The sequence below is a fragment of the Oncorhynchus keta genome, chromosome 10 (genome assembly GCF_023373465.1).
Source record: "Oncorhynchus keta strain PuntledgeMale-10-30-2019 chromosome 10, Oket_V2, whole genome shotgun sequence".
In the NCBI taxonomy this organism is placed as follows: domain Eukaryota; kingdom Metazoa; phylum Chordata; class Actinopteri; order Salmoniformes; family Salmonidae; genus Oncorhynchus; species Oncorhynchus keta.
Window position 1 is genome coordinate 46,548,009 of NC_068430.1, and position 21,266 is coordinate 46,569,274.

Below are 21,266 nucleotides of genomic sequence, written 5' to 3' on the forward strand. Positions count from 1 at the left end.
CCCCCCTGAATTCGCTACAATACAGTATCTCAATTTAGCTTCTTACAAACATACATTTGTAATTTATTTCCACTGTCAAGGTATTTATTAGACACATTTCTGTGTGCACATATGAATAGATGCACATAGGGCTTTATATGAAGCACATTTATTTAAAAAATGTTATGCCTGTATGTGCATAACACCAAAATATCAAGCCTTTGGATCAGTGTATGGGTACCCCACCCTGATTGGCTATGGAGACATTCCTCAGTTCAGTGGGTGGGGCTCAAGCACTTAATTGGCAGGTATGACAACAATAGGTTGCATGGCAGTACAAGTTCAAAGGAAGTGTTGATATGGCAGATTCACTAATGTACAATAAAAAAAGCTTTTCCATAACCCCATCATTGAATACTGACAAAAACATGACGCACTTTAAGACAAATTAAAAGCATTACACCTTTAGTAGAAAATGGGGAGCACAGTCTTGTGGGGCAGAGGGGGAATAGATCTAATCTCTTCTGCCTTGCCCCCAGTAGGAGGCAGAGTCCCTCATGCCTCTTTACAGTAGGAGGCATTTATTTCTCGGCTTCCCCCGCCGGGCCTGTAGCGCCGCCCTGGTGGCCATCTCAAACACTTCCCTCACACCATCCTTGGTCTTTGCAGAGCACTCCATGTAACCGAAGGCACTGATCCGGTTCGCCATGTCACGTCCCTCCTCTGGCTTCACAGGCTCCTGTTGTGGGTGGGGGAGAATTAGGCATGTGTGTGTGTTTTCCTACATTATCAGGACCCCAATGTCCCCCCAAAAAAGGTAGTAAAATAATTTTCTAAAATGTCCTTGGATTTGTTAATTCTGACTTAAGTCCTATTTTAAACTTAAAGCTACATGTAGTATCCTTTTGGGCGACCTGACCATATTCATATAGAAATGTGAGTCTAAGAAGCGATAGATCTGTTCTGTGTGTGCTACTTTCTATGCTTCCTGGTCAGAAGTTTTGTTTTTGCTTCTTACATTCGGTTTTGTACACTAAGCTTCAAACAGTCTGCTTTTCAAATTCATCCAAAAGGTGTTCGATGGGGTTGAGGACAGGGCTCTGTATGGAACTTGCTTTGTGCTCGGGGCATTGTCATGCAAAACAGGAAACGGCCTTCCCCAAACTTGCCACAAAGCTGGAAGCACAGAATGGTCTAAAATGTAATCGGATGTTGTAGCGTTACAATTTCCCTTCACTGGATCTAAGGGACCTAGCCTGAGCCATGAAAAACAGCCCCAGACTATTATTCCTCCTCCACAAAAACTTTGTTGGCACAATGCATTCTGGCAGGTAGCGTTCATTTGGCATCCACCAAATCTAGATTTGTCCGTCGGACTGCCAGATGGTGAAGCGCGATTCGTCACTTCAGAGAATCAGTTTCCACTGCTCCAGAGTTTAATGGCAGCTAACTTTTGCATCACTCCAGCAGACGCTTGGCGATCTTAGGCTTGAAAACCCATTTCATGAAGCTCACAACAGTTATTTTGCGGACGATGCTTCCAGAGGCAGTTTAACTCGGTAGTTAGTGTTGCAACCGAGGACAGCAGACTTACGTGCTTCAGCACACGGTTTTGCCGTTCTGTGAGCTTGTGTGGCCTACCACTTCACAGTTGAGCCGTTGTTACTCTTAGACGATTCCACTTAACAATAACAGCACTTGTTGAACGGGGCAGCTCTAGCAGGGCAGAAATTTGACAAACTGACTTGTTGGAAAGGTGGCATCCCATGACAGTGCCATGTTGAAAGTCACTGATCTCTTCAGTAAGGTCATTATACTGCCAATGTTTATCTATGGAGATTGCATGCCTGTGTGCTCGATTTTATACACCTGTCAGCAATGGGTGTGACTGAAATGATCGAATCCACTAATTTAAAAGGGTGTCCACATAATTTTGAATATATAGTGTATACGTGATTGTATACAAATGCAAGCAAGGTTTGAAATTATTATGCTTTAGTCATATTTTTGTTCAGTTAAGCAACAGATTATTTGAAATTATGTTCTGGCCCCCTGACCATCCGCTCAAGAAAAGATAGGCTAGCAGCTGAATCTATCTAGCCCTACACAAATAAGGTGAGTCTGTCTTCTTTTCGTAGAATTGTTCTCAACAGTCAATATAACCTACAGGTGAAATTTGCTGTTATGCACAATGGCAACATGGTCTGGGTAAAGGCTCAACTGTTTTCTAGAAGTCTGGCTGTTTTTCAGACTCTGGATAGGTCAGACTGGATTTGAATTTTCAAGCCTGATGACAACTTTAGTGTGTGTGTAACTGACTACCTGCTTCATCTTGGCTAGCTCTCTGCGGGTGTGCTCATCGTTACGCAGGTCCTTTTTGTTGCCCACTAGGATGATGGGAACGTTAGGGCAGAAGTGTTTGACCTCTGGAGTCCATTTCTCTGGGATGTTTTCTACACAGGAGAGAAGGGCAGAAATCAAGAGAATACTAATCAAGGCTGTCCAGGTACAATTCCTCTTATTGTGTGTGCAAGTGTGCCTTACAAGTTTGTCAAAGCTCTGTCACCAAAACAAGGGCCCGTGTCACAAAACAGAATCTGCATGCATGTGTATATACAGTTGAAGTCCGAAGTTAACATACACTTAGGTTGGAGTCATTAAAACTTGTTTTTCAACCACTCCACACATTTCTTGTTAACAAACTATAGTTTTGGCAAGTCGGTTAGGACATCTACTTTGTGCAAGACGAGTAATTTTTTCCAACAATTGTTTAGACAGTGAAATAATCTCACAATTCCAGTGGGTCAGAAGTTTACATACACTTAGTTGACTGCCTTTAAACAGCTTGGAAAATTCCAGAAAATTGTCATGGCTTTAGAAGTTTCTGATAGGCTAATTGACATCCTTTGAGTCATTTGGAGGTGTACCTGTGGATGTATTTCAAGGCCTACCTTCAAACTCAGTGCCTCTTTGCTTAACATCATGGAAAAATCCAAAGAAATCAGCCAAGATCTCAGAAACATTGTGGACCTCCACAAGTCTGGTTCATCCTTGGGAGCAATTTCCAAATGCCTGAAGGTACCACGGTCACCTGTATTAACAATAGTACGCAAGTATACACACCATGGGACCACGCAGCTGTCATACCGCTCAGGAAGGGCTCTGTCTCCTAGAGATGAACGTACTTTTGGAGTGAAAAGTGCAAATCAATCCCAGAACAACAGCAAAGGACCTTGTGAGGATGCTGGAGGAAGCAGGTACAAAAGTATCTATATCCACAGCAAAACGAGTCCTATATTGACATAAGCTGAAAGGCCGCTCAGCAAGGAAGAAGCCATTGCTCCAAAACCGCCATAAAAAAGCCAGACTACAGTTTGCAACTGCACATGGGGACAGAGATTGTACTTTTGAGCTATGTTCTCTGGTCTGATGAAACAAAAAGAACTGTTTCGCCATCGTTATGTTTGGAGGAAAAAGGGGGAGGCTTGCAAGCCGAAGAACACCATCCCAACCGTGAAGCACAGGGGTGGAAGCATCATGTTGTGGGGGTGCTTTGCTGCAGGAGGGTCTGGTGCTCTTCACAAAATAGATGGCATCATGAGGGATATCGTGTGGATATATTGAAGCAACATCTCAAGACATCAGTCAGGAAGTTAAAGCTTGGGTCGCAAATGGTTCTTCCAAATGGACAATGACCCCAAACATACTTCCAAAGTTGTGGCAAAATGGCTTAAGGACAACAAAGTCAAGGTATTGGAGTGGCCATCAAAGCCCTGACCTCAATCCTATTGAAAATTTGTGGGCAGAACTGAAAAAGCATGTGCGAGCAAGGAGGCCTAGAAACCGGATTCAGTTACACCAGCTCTGTCAGGAGGAATGGGCCAAAATTCACCCAACTTATTGTGGGAAGCTTGTGGAAGGCTACTCGAAACATTTGACCCAAATTAAACAATTTAAAGGCAATGCTACCAAATACTAATTGAGTGTATGTAAACTTCTGACCCACTGGGAATGTGATGAAAGAAATAAAAGCCGAAATAAATAATTCTCTCTCCTATTATTCTGACATTTCACATTCTTAAAATAAAGTGGGGATCTTAACTGATGTAAGACAGGGAATTTTTACTAGGACTAAATGTCAGCAATTGTGAAAAACTGAGTTTAAATGCATTTGGCTAAGGTGTATGTAAACTTTCGAGTTCAACTGGATCTGTGTGTTGCGGCATTAAATACTCACCCAAACTGTCAGGGCTATCGATGGAGAAGCACATGAGGATGACATCTGTATCTGGGTAAGATAGGGGGCGGAGCCTATCATAGTCCTCCTGGCCTGCTGTATCCCATAGTGCCAACTCAACCTGCCATAGGATTTCAAGAGACATCAGCCAACTGTGCCCAACTTACAGCTGATACAGTGTACGTGACCTACTTGAAAAGGCATGATGCCGAATGGCCAACCTAACATTTCATTATTGATGGAGTCAGCAACATGACATCATTACACTGCATTGAGAAATCAAATGACTGCCAACACTGTCTGCCACTATTGGCAATGTATGCAAGCCTTGAGGGATGATGCAAATTGGGAGGAGGCAATGGCAGTGTTGGCAGGTGTAGGACAATCAACAGAATTCACAGGTTGAAAAAACAAAAGGGAGGGGACTTTTCACCTGTTTGCTGTCGACCTCAATGTCAGCGACATAGTTCTCGAAGACAGTGGGCACGTAGACCTCGGGGAACTGGTCTTTACTGAAGACGATCAGCAGACACGTCTTCCCACATGCGCCATCTCCCACTATGACCAGCTTCTTTCGGATGGCTGCCATGACTGGACAAATGATAGAGAACATTGAGAGACGGGCATAAATACATTGCAGGTCAAAGAGTTGGAGCATGGATGGTACTGACAACAGATGTCAAGTCCTGAATGGGCCACAGATTACGTATTTCAGGTGTCTCCAACCCTGTTCCTGGAGAGCTAACCTCCCGTAGGTTTTCACCCCCAACCCCAATTGTAACTAACCTGATTCAGCTTATCAACCTGCTAATTATTAGAATCAGGTGCGCTAGATGAGGGTTGGAATGAACACCTACAGGACAGTAGATCTCCAGGAACAGGATCTGAGAGCCATGCAGTTGATAATTAGGATTTGTTGTTAGATGTAGCAAATGGTGGAACTGTCCTTCAAAAATAAATCCTTGTTAAAAGCCTAGCTCTCTCACTTCAAAATAAGATACTTTTTTTTTTAATCATTGATTAATTCATATGATTGGGAAAACTCCCCTGCAAGATTTGTGAATCCTGAAACCAAGCCATAGTTGTGTCTTTTCAGTAATAGAATATTATTTAAATTTAGCCAGAACATAACGTTCGTAGCTAGCTATCTACCTCCTGACTAGTAAACAACTTTGAAGAAGTTAACGTTAGTTTGATTAGCCACAATATGATGATGAATTCAGCTAGACAACCAACAAATGGTGTTATTGACTTGTTTATTGTTTACTCCATGTGTAACTCTGTGTAGTCTGTTCACACTGCTATGCTTTATCTTGGCCAGGTCGCAGTTGTAAATGAGAACTTGTTCTCAACTATCCTACCTGGTGAAATAAAAAAATCAAATAAATAAAAAAACATACCCAGCTAGCTAACTTGGCTAGGATAGTTAGTTAGCAACTTAAATTTTGTATTGTGTTAGTTTAGCTAACGTTAACTAGGTATAGCTAGCTGGTCAACAAATGTGTGATGAATAATTCCTGCGGACCATATCTGATAGTACAGGGCACGAATACCACGTAAACAACAGAACTAACTATTTGAATCAGGTAATCAAAAATAACTGATTTGCTAACGTTAACCTAGCAAGCCATTAGAGGCGGAAGTGATGGGGTGGCTAACTTGCTAGCTGGCAATATTGCAGCTAGAGGAAAATACATGTATATAGCGATACCGGATTAACTAGCTAGCTTTTAATGCGGTTATATTACTGCAATATTGGTTAATGAGTTATATTGGTTAGATAATTAGCCATACCTGACCAATATGTAGCTAGATTGTTGTTTTCTGGATAATGTCTCGGCCTCAGGCTTGACTTGCTAGCTCTGTCCCAACCTTATTTGAGGGGGTGCACTGAAACAGACACCTATGTGAACAAGCCACAATAAGGATTATCCACAATAGTGGAATTTGCAGGTTGCATTTAAAATAAAAGTCCCTCATTGAAAGTGATACAAATGGATACAAATATTGGAATCATGCCATATTTGGACTAGATCATGCTAAACAAGTTTGGAATGTTATATAAATTCAACAAAAGACAATAGTTAATTTGACAACAACAAATTAGTTGAAATCATGTTGCATTGCTTTTTCAAGCAGAAATTTGCATCCTGTAGCTCTAACTTCAAAATGTTTTGGGACACTGTAAAGTCCATGGAGAACAAGAGCAGCTCCTCCCAGCCCCCCCATCCAGATCGTAGATGTTCTGAAAGAGCTGCAAAACCTGGACCTGTACTAAGCAGCTGGGCTAGACCCTCTCTTTCTAAAATTATCCACCGCCATTGTTGCAAACCCTATTACCAGTCTCTTCAACCTCTCTTTCGTTTCTTCCGAGATCCCTAAAGATTGGAAAGCTGCCGCGGTCATCCCCCTCTTCAAAGGGGGTGACACTCTAGACCCAAACTGTTACAGACCTATATCCATCCTGTCCTGCCATTCTAAAGTCTTTGAAAGCCAAGTTAACAAACAGATCACCGACCATTTCGAATCCCACCGTACCTTCTCCGCTGTGCAATCCGGTTTACGAGCTGGTCACGGGTGCACCTCAGCCACGCTCAAGATACTAAACGATATCATAACCGCCATTGCTAAATAACAGTACTGTTCAGCCGTCTTCATCGACCTGGCCAAGGCTTTCGACTCTGTCAATCACCATATTCTTATCGGCAGACTCAATAGCCTTGGTTTCTCAAATGACTGCCTCGCCTGGTTCACCAACAGGGCCTGTTGTCCGGTCCTCTGGCAGTCTCTATGGGGGTACCACAGGGTTCAATTCCCGGGACTATTATTTTCTCTGTATATATCAACGATGTCGCTCTTGCTGCGGGCGATTCCCTGATCCATCTCTACGCAGACGACATCATTCTGGATGCATCTGGCCCTTCTTTGGACACTGTTAACTAACCTCCAAACGAGTTTCAATGCCATACAACACTCCTTCCGTGGCCTCCAACTGCTCTTAAACGCTAGCAAAACCAATTGCATGCTTTTCAACCGTTCGCTGCACACGCCCGCCCGACTAACATCACTACTCGGTTCTGACCTAGAATACGTGTGCAACTACAAATACCTATGTGTTTGGCTAGACTGTAAACACTCCTTCCAGACTCATATCAAACATCTCCAATCCAAAATCAAATCCATAATCAGCTTTCTATTTTGCAACAAAGCCTCCTTCACTCATGCCTCCAAACTTACCCTAAAACTGACTATCCTACCGATCCTCGACTTCGGCGATGTCATCTACAAAATGGCTTCCAATACTCTACTCAGCAAACTGGATGCAGTTTATCATAGTGCCATCCGCTTTGTTACTAAAGCGCCTTATACCACTGCGACCTGTATGCTCTAGTCGGCTGGTCCTCACTACATATTCATCGCCAGACCCACTGGCTCCAGGTCATCTATAAGTCTATGCTAGGTAAAGCTCCACCTTATCTCAGCTCACTGGTCACGATAACAACACCCACCCGTAGCATGCGCCCTAGCAGGTATATCTCACTGGTCATCCCCAAAGCCAACATCTCCTTTGGCCGCCTTTCCTTCCAGTTCTCTGCTGCCAGTGACTAGAATGAATTGCAAAAATTGCTGAAGCTGGAGACTTACATTTCCCTCACTAACTTTAAACATCAGCTATCTGAGCAGCTAACCGATCGCTGCAGCTGTACATAGTCCATCTGCAAATAGCCCACCCAATCTACCTACCTCATCCCCATATTGTTTTTATTTACTTTGCTGCTCTTTTGCACAACCGTATCACTACTTACAAACCACCATCTGCTCATCATCTTCTGCTCATCTATCACTCCAGTGTTAATCTGCTAAATTGTAATTACTTTGCTACTATGGCCTATTTATTGCCATACCTCCTCATGCCATTTGCACACACTGTATATAGACTTAATTTTTTTTCTATTGTGTTATTGAATGTATGCTTGTTTATCCCATGTTTAACTCTGTGTTGTTGTTTCTGTTGCACTGCTTTGCTTTATCTTGGCCAGGTCGCAGTTGTAAATGAGAACTTGTTCTCAACTAGCTTACATGGTAAAATAAAGGTGAAATAAAAATTCAAATTGGGGGCATACTTACAGTGCCTTGCGAAAGTATTCGGCCCCCTTGAACTTTGCGACCATTTTCCACATTTCAGGCTTCAAACATAAAGATATAAAACTGTATTTTTTTGTGAAGAATCAACAACAAGTGGGACACAATCATGAAGTGGAACGACATTTATTGGATATTTCAAACTTTTTTAACAAATCAAAAACTGAAAAATTGGGCGTGCAAAATTATTCAGCCCCCTTAAGTTAATACTTTGTAGCGCCACCTTTTGCTGCGATTACAGCTGTAAGTCGCTTGGGGTATGTCTCTATCAGTTTTGCACATCGAGAGACTGAATTTTTTTCCCATTCCTCCTTGCAAAACAGCTCGAGCTCAGTGAGGTTGGATGGAGAGCATTTGTGAACAGCAGTTTTCAGTTCTTTCCACAGATTCTCGATTGGATTCAGGTCTGGACTTTGACTTGGCCATTCTAACACCTGGATATGTTTATTTTTGAACCATTCCATTGTAGATTTTGCTTTATGTTTTGGATCATTGTCTTTTTGGAAGACAAATCTCCGTCCCAGTCTCAGGTCTTTTGCAGACTACATTAGGTTTTCTTCATCCATCTTCCCATCAATTTTAACCATCTTCCCTGTCCCTGCTGAAGAAAAGCAGGCCCAAACCATGATGCTGCCACCACCATGTTTGACAGTGGGGATGTTGTATTCAGGGTGATGAGCTGTGTTCCTTTTACGCCAAACATAACGTTTTGCATTGTTGCCAAAAAGTTCAATTTTGGTTTCATCTGACCAGAGCACCTTCTTCCACATGTTTGGTGTGTCTCCCAGGTGGCGTGTGGCAAACTTTAAACAACACTTTTTATGGATATCTTTAAGAAATGGCTTTCTTCTTGCCACTCTTCCATAAAGGCCAGATTTGTGCAATATACGACTGATTGTTGTCCTATGGACAGAGTCTCCCACCTCAGCTGTAGATCTCTGCAGTTCATCCAGAGTGATCATGGCTGCATCTCTAATCAGTCTTCTCCTTGTATGAGCTGAAAGTTTAGAGGGACGGCCAGGTCTTGGTAGATTTGCAGTGGTCTGATACTCCTTCCATTTCAATATTATCACTTGATCAGTGCTCCTTGGGATGTTTAAAGCTTGGGAAATCTTTTTGTATCCAAATCCGGCTTTAAACATCGGTATCTCGGACCTGCCTGGTGTGTTCCTTGTTCTTCATGATGCTCTCTGCGCTTTTAACGGACCTCTGAGACTATCACAGTGCAGGTGCATTTATACGGAGATTTGATTACACACAGGTGGATTGTATTTATCATCATTAGTCATTTAGGTCAACATTGGATCATTCAGAGATCCTCACTGAACTTCTGGAGAGAGTTTGCTGCACTGAAAGTAAAGGGGCTGAATAATTTTGCACGCCCAATTTTTCAATTTTTGATTTGTTAAAAAAGTTTGAAATATCCAATAAATGTCGTTCCACTTCATGATTGTGTCCCACTTGTTGTTGATTCTTCACAAAAAAATACAGTTTTATATCTTTATGTTTGAAGCCTGAAATGTGGCAAAAGGTCGCAAAGTTCAAGGGGGCCGAATACTTTCGCAAGGCACTGTACATTTTACTATACAGCCTTACCTATTCAAGAAATTGGGTATCAGCCCACTCAATGACACCAACAAAAAACACAACTGTGAAGAGTTAAAAATATATATATTTATTAGTATTGTAGCACTTATTGTGGGACTTTAGCTGTGGGAATTCACCTCACTATTCAGCACATGTACGTATTGAACATTCATATTGCAATGTGGGAAATCACCTCCCCAGTCAGCCACACTACGCTTACTAGTCAACCTACTATGCATATTAGACTTTCATATTGCACTGTACTGTCACTGAGTAGACTGATACAACATTTCAGTGATCCACAATCCATAGGTAAGACTGTACAGTGCAATATGAATGTCCAATACACATAGTAGGTTGACTAGTAAGATTAACGTGGCTCATTTCACAGTGGTTTCAGAGTCCCGCAATATGAGCTTCGACACTAATATTGGTTTAAACTCTTCACAGTTGTGTTCTGTGGTTGTCACTGAGTAGACTGATACCACATTGGTAAGTCTGTACAGTGAAATGTAACTATATCCCCAATTCTGAAGCGGAATACATCCAAGGTGCGATTTCAACTGATATGTGTGTTTTTTTTGTCAAATTAACCAATTGCTGTTTTTTTGTTGAATTTATATAACATAATTCCAACTTTCTTTTGACTTATCTAGCCCAAAGATGGCATGATTCCACAATTTGTATCCATTTGTATTACTTTCAATTAGAGATTTTTATTTTGAAGGCGAACCGCATATTCCACTATTGTGGCTCAGCCTTATTGTGGCTAGCTTTACATAGGGGAAACAGACCAACGAGGTAAGAGGGAGTAAGTAGGGCTGGTGGTAGAAAAAGCTTTGATGGGAAAGAGTCGGACAGAAATGATTGGGTACAGTCAGGGTTTCCTCTCTCTCCGTAGAAACGGACTGAAACCACACAGTTCAGAACCTACGCCAGGGGTGCCCGTGCCCCATTGTCTAGACTGCAATATGTGTGTTTTTTGTTGTCACAAAATAGACTTATGCCGGATTCATGTGCTAGTAGTCGGAACTATGAAACTCAAATTTCCGACTTGATAACTGGATGAACGCGGCACGTAAAGTTGACAAAATAGTCAGCCTGTCTCTAATGCTTCACAATGCTTTGTGTGTGTGTGCCCGTGCAGGTTACTGTTCATGTGCGTCTGTGTGTGTGTTTGTATGCGCTTCTGTTTGTACGTGTGAGTGAGTGTGAGTACAACCCATCCTCTGTTGGTGTATTAATAACCATGGCTCTGGCTCTAATCCTGATAAGAGATGTTCTAAGCATAGCTTAAATCCACTTCATGGAAACCACCTCAGGCATAATGTGTCCGTGGAAATGCTCCCAGCAATGCGCTCAATGCTAATCATTTTGCCATGTAAGTGTTTTATGAAACCTGTTGTGTTTCATTTTCATCAGCATCCTTCCATCTGTGAAAGATAATAGGGCATACCGCAGCAAGGTGTTGGTTTTATTATTACACTATAATTCCTGGTAGAGTAATTACTCCCCTTTTCAGTTTACTGCTACCTTCTATAAGTCTGTTAATGATTGTTTAGAATAGATTATGGGTTAGACAAGATGAACAAGAGACATCTTTTATTACAATTTTTACTATAAAATATATTTATTTGCATTAATTGACAAATAATCCATATAATGTAATTCTTATAAAATCCTTGACAAAATATTAACGTAAACAGTATAAATGTTTATAGAAATTTCATTTTAGGAGTCTGGTTCATGTGTGTCTGTATGAGAAGCCCAAGGGCCAGTGAGATGTGTATAGTTCTACTCTTCCCAGACAACACTGCACTTTGCTTCCCATGGTGCCACTGTCCGGCTGAGCTGAGGCCATTTCTGACCCTATAAGAAAAAGGTAATAACCTCTGGCCCTCAATGGGAGGATGCTAGAGCTGCTGTGTGCCCTTCCTTGGGCAGGGATGGTTGCCAGATGACCATCATACGTCATACCTGGAAGGGGTAGTCCTGAAGGTAGCGCACTAGTGGGCATGGCAGGGGCAGCTGGTACGGACAGTCAGTGTGGTGGTTGATGGTGAGGCGGGTAAGGTGCTGGAGGGAGGGGAAGGCCTGGGGTAGGGGACGCAGCAGCTTGAGCAGTACTGCATTGCCCTTCACTGCGGGCTTGGGCGACCTGGGTTTGGCTTTAGGTTGAGAAGGGTCCTCCACGTAATGCTGTACAAGGCTGCAGACATCAGGGAAGGACAGCAAGTGAGGGGGGCCTGGAGAGCTGGAGTCCAGCCGGAACCGACCCCCGATGTACTCAATGCGTACATTGGTGGGGCCAAAGGCCGTCTTCACTGACAGGGTCAGCATGTAGAGGGGGTGGCTGCTATCGCGTACCAGGAAGGTTCCCGCTGACATCTTCAGGAGAGCGTCTCGAGCCTCACTGGCTGAAATAGACCCCCAGTACCAACCTGGAGCCAGAAACAGACCCATATGTTACTACACATGACTACTGTGTTGTAAATCATCTTACAGCATCTACACAGACTTTAACACTGACACACACACACACACACACACAAAGTAATGTCATACTTTCCAGGTCCATACCCAAACAGTTCGAACTACTAGTTTAAAAAAATTAATCTCTCCAGAATTTAAAAAAAATGAATCTCTCCAGAAATAAGTCTCTCACTGTTGCCGCCTGTATTCCTGGGGTTTCAGGTGTCTCCGGAAGGTGGTGATTGACTCCGCCCCCTCAGAGCTCCCAGCTGTGCCTGGACACCATTTGTGAATTGAGGTGCCGCCCCCATCGCACCATGGTCTTTCAGAGTTTGTTCTGTTAGGTGACCTAAACTGGGATATGCTTAACATTTGTGAATTGATCGCCCCCCCTTCAGAGTTTGTTCAGTCCTAAACAATCTAAGCTAGATGCCCTCAATCTCACACAAATCATCAAGGAACCCACCAGGTACAACCCTAAATCTGTAAACAAGGGCACCCTCATAGACGTGATCCTGACCAACTGGCCCTCCAAATACACCTCCGCTGTCTTCAATCATGATCTCAGCGATCACTGCCTCATTGCCTGTATCCGCTACGGGTCCGCAGTCAAACGACCACCCCTAATCACTGTCAAACGCTCCCTAAAGCAGGACCTGTCCCGGGTATCCTGGAAGGATATTGACCTCATCCTGTCAGTTGAGGATTCCTGGTCATTCTTTAAAAGTAACTTCCTCACCATCTTAGATAAGCATGCTCCGTTCAAAAAAATGTAGAACTAAGAACAAATATAGCCCCTGGTTCACTCCAGACCTGACTGCCCTCGACCAGCATAAAAACATTCTGTGGCGGACTGCAATAGCATCGAAAAGTCCCCGCGATATACAACTGTTCAGGGAAGTCAGGAACCAATACACGCAGTCAGGTAATAACCTCTGGCCCTCAATGGGAGGACTCTAGAGCTGCTGTGTGCCCTTCCTTGGGCAGGGATGGTTGCCAGATGACCATCATACGTCATACCTGGAAGGGGTAGTCCTGAAGGTAGCGCACTAGAGGGCATGGCAGGGGGTACTTTTTCAAGCAGAAATTTGCATCCTGTAGCTCTGACTCCAAAAAGTTCTGGGACACTGTAAAGTCCATGGCGAACAAGAGCACCTCCTCCCAGCTGCCCACTGCACTGAGGCTAGGTAACACGGTCACCACCGATAAATCCATGATAATCGAAAACTTCAACAAGCATTTCTCAACGGCTGGCCATGCCTTCCTCCTGGCTACTCCAACCTCGGCCAACAGCTCCACCCCCCCAGCCCCCATACCCCCCGCAGCTACTCGCCCAAGCCTCCCCAGCTTCTCCTTTACCCAAATCCAGATAGCAGATGTTCTGAAAGAGCTGCAAAACCTGGACCCGTACAAATCAGCTGGGCTTGACAATCTGGACGCTCTATTTCTGAAACTATCCACCGCCATTGTCGCAACCCCTATTACCAGTCTGTTCAACCTCTCTTTCATATCGTCTGAGATCCCCAAGGACTGGAAAGATGCCGCGGTCATCCCCCTATTCAAAGGGGGAGACACCCTGGACCCAAACTGTTACAGACCTCTATCCATCCCGCCCTGCCTATCTAAGGTCTTCAAAAGCCAAGTCAACAAACAGATCACTGACCATCTCGAATCCCACCGTACCTTCTCCGCTGTGTAATCTGGTTTCCGAGCCGGTCACGGGTGCACATCAGCCACGCTAAAGGTACTAAACGATATCATAACCGCCATCGATAAAAGACAGTACTGTGTAGCTGTCTTCATCGACCTGGTCAAGGCTTTCGACTCTGTCAATCACCATATTCTTATCGGCAGACTCAGTAGCCTCGGTTTTTCTAATGACTGCCTTGCCTGGTTCTCCAACTACTTTGCAGACAGTGTTCAGTGTGTCAAATTGGAGGGCATGTTGTCCGGTCCTCTGGCAGTCTCTATGCGGGAGCCACAGGGTTCAATTCTCGGGCCGACTCTTTTCTCTGTATATATCAATGATGTTGCTCTTGCTGCGGGCGATTCCCTGATCCAACTCTACGCAGACAACACCATTCTGTATACTTCTGGCCCTTCCTTGGACACTGTGCTATCTAACCTCCAAACGAGCTTCAATGCCATACAACACTCCTTCCGTGGCCTCCAACTGCACTTAAACGCTAGTAAAACCAAATGTATGCTTTTCAACCGTTCGCTGCCTGCACCCGCACGCCCGACTAGCATCACCACCCTAGATGGTTCCGACCTAGAATATGTGGACATCTATAAGTACCTAGGTGTCTGGCTAGACTGTAAACTCTCCTTCCAGACTCATATCAAACATCTCCAATCCAAAATCAAATCTAGAATCGGCTTTCTATTTCACAACAAAGCCTCCTTCACTCACGCCGCCAAACTTACCCTCGTAAAACTGACTATCCTACCGATCCTCAACTTCGGCGATGTCATCTACAAAATGGCTTCCAATACTCTACTCAGCAAACTGGATGCAGTTTATCACAGTGCCATCCGCTTGGTTACTAAAGCACCTTACACCACCCACCACTGCGACCTGTATGCTCTAGTCGGCTGGCCCTCGCTACATATTCGTCGCCAGACCCACTGGCTCCAGGTCATCTACAAGTCTATCCTAGGTAAAGCTCCGCCTTTTCTCAGTTCACTGGTCACGATGGCAACACCCACCCGTAGCACACTCTCCAGCAGGTGTATCTCACTGATCATTCCTAAAGCCAACAACTCATTTGGCCGCCTTTCCTTCCGGTTCTCTGCTGCCTGTGACTGGAACGAATTGCAAAAATCGTTGAAGTTGGAGACTTTTATCTCCCTCACCAACTTTAAACATCTGCTATCTGAGCAGATAACCGATCGCTGCAGCTGTACATAGTCCATCGGTAAATAACCCACCCAATTTACCTACCTCATCCCCATACTGTTTTTATGTATTTTACTTTTCTGCTTTTTTGCACACCAGTATCTCTACCTGCACATGACCATCTGATCATTTATCACTCCAGTGTTAATCTGCTAAATTATAATTATTTGCCTACCTCCTCATGCCTTTTGTACACAATGTATATAGACTCTTTTTTTCTTCTTCTACTGTGTTATTGACTTGTTTATTGTTTACTCCATGTGTAACTCTGTGTTGCTGTCTGTTCACACTGCTATGCTTTATCTTGGCCAGGTCGCAGTTGTAAATGAGAACTTGTTCTCAACTAGCCTACCTGGTTAAATAAAGGTGAAATATATATATATATTTTTTAAACACACATACACACAATTGGGGGTTGTGGGCATGGATTAAAAGCGGTGTGTTAAGAGACTGAAAAACAGCTTCTATCTCAAGGCCATCAGACTGTTAAATAGCCAGCACTAGCACATAGAGGCTGCTGCCTATATACATAGACTTGAAATCACTGGCCACTTTAAGAAACGGAACACTACTCACTTTAATAATGTTTACATATCTTGCATTACTCATCTCATATGAATATACTGTATTCTATACTATTCTACTGTATCTTAGTCTATGCCGCTCTGACATTGCTCGTCCATATATTTATATATTCTTAATTACATTATTCTACATAGATTTGTGTATTGGGAATATGTTGTAACATTTTTAGATATTACTTGTTAGATATTACTGCACTGTCGGAGCTAGAAACACAAGCATTTTGCTACACCCGCAATAACATCTGCTAAACACGTGTATGTGACCAATAAAATTGGATTTGATTTGATTTAGCAGGCGTACCTGAGTTCTGCAGGTACTGGAAGGTGTTGGTTATGCAGCAGAGGTCCTCTGTAGAGTCGTAGAGAGGGACCGCTGGATTCTGACATGACCCTCCTCTCTCACCATGATCCTGCTGCATGCTGCTCATCGTCCTGACAATCATATCCGAAGGTGGCCCTGGCAACAGAGCCCTGAGGTGAGGCAAAGGATTGTCCATTTAGTGCATGGATAGGATAGGCTATAACACAATAGTTACTATGGAGACAGAAACATATGTCATAGGCATGGCAAAATGGTTGTGAATTCCACCCCACAATGTTGGCAAATAAGATAAGTGGTGGGAGGGGGAGAGATTGCTCATGTAGCTTGCTTTGTGTTTGATGTTTCTGGAAATAAAAAGCATGAGCTGGCGGACACCCAGAGAAAATAATAACTGATGAAAATCATTGAATATCAGACTACAAAAACAGTATTTCAAGACTTGGCAAATGGGGATACATGAACCACAGGATATTGGTGGCACCTTAATTGGGGAGGACGGGCTCATGGTAATGTCTTGAGTGGAATCAGTGGAATTGTATCAAATACATCAAACATATGGTTTCTATGTGTTTGATTCCCTGCCATTCGCTCTGTTCCAGCCATTATTATGAGCCGTCCTCCCTCAGCAGCCTCCACTGATATGAACCCATAGGAGGCACTTTGTTAAACGGTCAGACAGGGTGCACAAAGGCACTGACGCTGCCATTACATAAAATGTGGCAAATGTTATGTATGTAAATGTGTCAGGAATCTGTAGCCTAATGAAGATTCTTTCCTACTTTTAGTATCAACCATCATAGCCGGGGGAAGTACGGGTGCTGAGGGTGCTGCAACACCCCATGATATATCTAAATAAAAATATTAGTGGACAAAATTAGTACACTAGGCCTTTAGTACTCATATGTGAGTGGAGAAAAATACTCATCAACAGAGCAGAGAAAAATACTTGTCAGCTATCCCCTCCCCTGGAGGTCTGGCCCCCAAGATAGCACATGGACACCTCATATGAAAGATATGTTTAGAATGACAGGAAATTAACTTTAACACTAAACCATTTTCTCTCAGCCTCATGGCAAAATGCATAGAATAGCAGGAAATTAGCTCAGAGATTCTTGAAAGTTGGGACAATCCTTGTCTGGCAGGGAAAACTTATTTCTATTCTTGAGAACAAAATATTTTGTTGCATTATTTGAGTTTAAAATGTACATTTATGGGGAATATTAGGGGAATATTTATGGGGAATTTTCCAAATACTTTCCATATTATTTATGTTGCCTCTATGCCTGGAAATGCTCTACTCCGGAGCGAAGAATCCCATTTTCAAACTATCCAAAAAGTGTTACGAATTGTAAAAACTGCCTATAATGGATATTAATACTTGAAAAACGATCTTATGTAGTTTTTTTCAATGGTCATCTTTGACTTTAAAGAATATTTCTCCCAAAACTGGGATTCCTAAAAGATGTCCAGAGATTTGGTCAACTTTGTCAGATTTGTCTAAAATCCTAAATCATGAATGAGCAGGGTCAGCCATACCATAAGGACCCCTTAGGTATGTCCTCATTACATGTCGTGCAATACATTTTCATCAGATTTTTGTTGAAAGACCTGATAGAAAGGTTTTAATTGGGGATTTTCAAATGAATCATTTTCCATATTTTACAAATGTTTGTAGTGAACTTTTACATTTACATATGCAAAAATATGTCATCAACTCCATCAGTGGCTTGTTACTCTGTTACTGATGGAGTCAATATTTCTTTATATATATTCTGAAATAAATATTTGTATCACTTTTCTGCAACATATGCTTAAAGAATTGAAGTATTTGCTGTGCTAAACCTGTGGGGTAATGTTTGCTTTATGCATTTTGTTTTATGTTCTAAATCTAGAAAAACAAACATGCCAAATTACTAACAAAATATTTCCTGGAGCATTAAATAGTGTTATAAAACAAAACAAAACATGTTTGGAGATTTGTATTACATATTTTAATTAATCTAATGTTAGAATTAAACAATCAAAAAATTACATTGTCCTGCCTTTCAAGAATCCCTGAGCTCTAAAACTGCTATATCTTCTCTTAGCCTCATGGCAAAATGTGTTTACTAGCATGAGATATATAAGGCTATGTAGGTCACAAGGTCAAATCCGAATTCTTGACCTGCAATCGCTTCCATTCCGGATAAAAGGTCCATTAACATTCAAAGTTTCAGCTAAAAATACAGCCATAATGTGCCGACATTTTTCGATTAAAGGCCTAATTTCATCTTCGAATATAAAATCATATATATAATAAACCCTTTAATAATTATCCTGGCTTTGTTACACTCCGTCTGATACAACGAATACGATCTCTGCTAATACTGAATTTTGATGTCAAAACTGAAGCTACATTTTCTCAGCACAAGTCAGTGTGAAATTAAAATGAGCATATAGGGAGAAAGCATTATTACCGAGCCTAATAATTGTTCCAACAATACATTTGACTTACCTTTGAACACACAATCATAATGAAATTCAATCCAGTTGAAAAAATGTGATAGGCTATATAATTATTTAACAGATCCAGTGATTCTTAATTTGTAGGAACAGTCGCTGAGTTCATGCTGTCATGGCGCCAATAATCCGACAAAAAAATGTTTCTCATTATCTCAGACTATTCTGATATTTTGCCAAAAATAAAAAATCTTAACTTCTTTTGGTGACAAGGAAATATGTCAGTGTCAACCTTGGCAGAGATAGTCTAGGTCCAACGCAGTGATCCACTCGCCAGACACAACTGTTCTATGTTTTATTCTACAGAAAGACGGTGAGAAAACGCCTCTCCTGTAAATTCAGTTTTGCGGGTTGACGGAAGTTCTAGGAATCTAATTCTAAGAATAGCTTTGTATTTCAGCGGCGGCGGTGGCAGGGGCCAATTTTGCCCACTCGGTTTCTCGGAACTGCGCTTATGACCTGCGCTGCGTTTCGATTGGCTCCATACGTGCTCCGTTTACTTCTCTGCCGCGCGACAGTGTTATGGAAGCGGCCCAGCTGGCTTCACAAGTAATGCGCAGCTGATGACTTCCAAGTAGAGGACTTTCCAGAAAAGCTGACTCAAATTGACTGGGCCGCCCCTTTATAATGCTCCGCCCCCCTAATGTTCTATAGCAGGGATAATCAACTCAGTGCCAGCAAAGCCACTACACGACACTAAACAATACATTAAATTCACTATAATGGTGACAAACGGTGTCCACAAACTGTTAGGGCCTACATAAAGCTGTCCCAACAGCAGAGCTTTCTTTTCAGCACCATGGAGTGAATCCTTGCCACTGCTACACCTGGCTATCAGCGAAGCCTTGTCTGGCAGCAAAACAGTTCATTCAGCCTCATTTACTGCCTTTAAAAAAAACACACCTGATATGGTTAAACAAATGTGGTTTCCACTGACAACTGAGATGTACAAACTATGGCATAAAAGGATGGCGAGCGGATGAGGCAATCCGTAATTTCAATTAAGACATTCATGAGCGAGCTAGGATGGAGGTAGTCAATAACACTATTTGTTCAGCACCTTTGAAATGTACAGTGACAGCATTCAGAACATGAGCCGTTCTTACAGTATTCACTCTGTAGTCAGAACCAAAGGATAAATAAAGGGGGCATACAGTGCATTCAAAATGTATTCAGACCTTATGTTACAGCCTTATTCTAAAATTGATTAAATCGTTTTCCCCCCTCATCAATCTACACATAATACCCCATAATGACAAAGAAAAAACAGGTTTTTATAAATGTTTGCAAATGCATTAAAAAAGAACTGAAAAATCACATTTACATAAGTATTCAGAGCCTTTACTCAGTACTTTGTTGAAGCACCTTTGGCAGCGATCAAGCTCTGTCAGGTTGGATGGGCAGCATCACTGCACAGCTATGTTCAGGTCTCTCTAGAAATGTTCGATCGGGCTCTGGCTGGGCCACTCAAGGACATTCAGGGACTTGTCCCGAAGCCACTCCAGAGTTGTCTTGGCTGTGTGGTTAGGGTCGTTGTCCTGTGGGAAGGTGAACCTTTGCCCCAGTCTGAGGTCTTGAGTGCACTGTAGCAGGTTTTCATCAAGGACCTCTCTTTACTTTGCACTGTTCATCTTTCCCTCTATCCTGACTTGTCTGCCCGTGCCTGCCACTGAAAAACATCTCCACAGCATGATACTGCCACCACCATGCTTCGCTGTAGGTTTCCTTCAGACGTGATGCTTGGCATTCAGGCCAAAGACTTCAATCTTGGTTTCATCAGACCAGAGAATCTTGTTTCTCATGTTCTGAGTCTTTATGTGCCTTTTGGCAAACTCCAAGCGGGCTGTGCTATACCTTTTACTGAGGAGTGGCTTCCTCCTGGCCAATCTACCATAAAAGCCTGATTGGTGGAGTGCTGCAGAGATGGTTGTCCTTCTGAAAGTTTCTCCTATCTCCACATAGGAACTTTGGACCTCTGTCAGAGTTATCATCGGGTTCTTTGTCACCTCCCTTCTCCCCCGATTTCTCAGTTTGACCGTGTGCCCAGCTCTAGGAAGAGTCTTGGTGGTTCCAAACTTCTTCCATTTAAGAATGATGGAGGCCACTGTGTTCTTGGGGACCTTCAATGCTGCAGAAATGTTTTGGTACCCTTCCTCAGATCTTTGCCTTGACACAAACCGGTCTCGGGAACTCTATGGACCTCATGGCTTGGTTTTTGCTCTGACATGCACAGTCAAATGTTGGAACTTACATAAACAGGTGTGTGCCTTTCCAAATCATGTACAATCAATTTAATTTACCACAGGCAGACTGTAGAAACATCTGAAGGATGATCAATAGAAACAGGATGCCCCTGAGCTCAATTTCGAGTCTCATAGCAAAGGGTCTGAGTACTTATGTAAATAACATATTTATGTTTTAATTTTTAATACATTTGCAAACATTAAAAAAACAGTTCACTTTGTCATTATGGGGTATTGTGTGTAGATTGAAGAGGATTTTTATTTATTTCATCCATTTTAGAATAAGGCTGTAATGTAACAA

General features: G+C 42.6%; 2 protein-coding genes across 3 annotated transcripts; both read right to left on the bottom strand.

The window, feature by feature from the left end:
* Positions 1-129: 129 nt before the first annotated feature.
* LOC118388872 (transforming protein RhoA-like) lies at positions 130-6,162 on the bottom strand. Of its 2 annotated transcripts, XM_035778420.2 has the most exons (5): positions 6,011-6,162; positions 4,650-4,807; positions 4,217-4,337; positions 2,302-2,432; positions 130-718 (listed from the first exon to the last, which is right to left on the bottom strand). In XM_035778420.2, the coding sequence occupies exons 2-5, from the start codon at positions 4,803-4,805 to the stop codon at positions 545-547; spliced, it is 582 nt and encodes a 193-aa protein (XP_035634313.1). In that variant the 5' UTR covers positions 4,806-4,807; positions 6,011-6,162; the 3' UTR covers positions 130-544. The 2 variants fall into 2 exon arrangements, with proteins under 2 accessions (XP_035634313.1, XP_035634312.1); XM_035778419.2 differs by lacking the exon at positions 6,011-6,162 and having other exon boundaries at positions 4,650-4,991.
* A 5,373-nt stretch (positions 6,163-11,535) lies between these two features.
* Positions 11,536-19,243, bottom strand: LOC118389537 (cytokine-inducible SH2-containing protein-like). Its single transcript, XM_052527202.1, has 3 exons — positions 18,718-19,243; positions 16,203-16,372; positions 11,536-12,387 (listed from the first exon to the last, which is right to left on the bottom strand). Exons 2-3 carry the CDS (start codon positions 16,342-16,344, stop codon positions 11,918-11,920), a joined length of 612 nt encoding a protein of 203 aa, XP_052383162.1. The 5' UTR covers positions 16,345-16,372; positions 18,718-19,243; the 3' UTR covers positions 11,536-11,917.
* Positions 19,244-21,266: the final 2,023 nt, after the last annotated feature.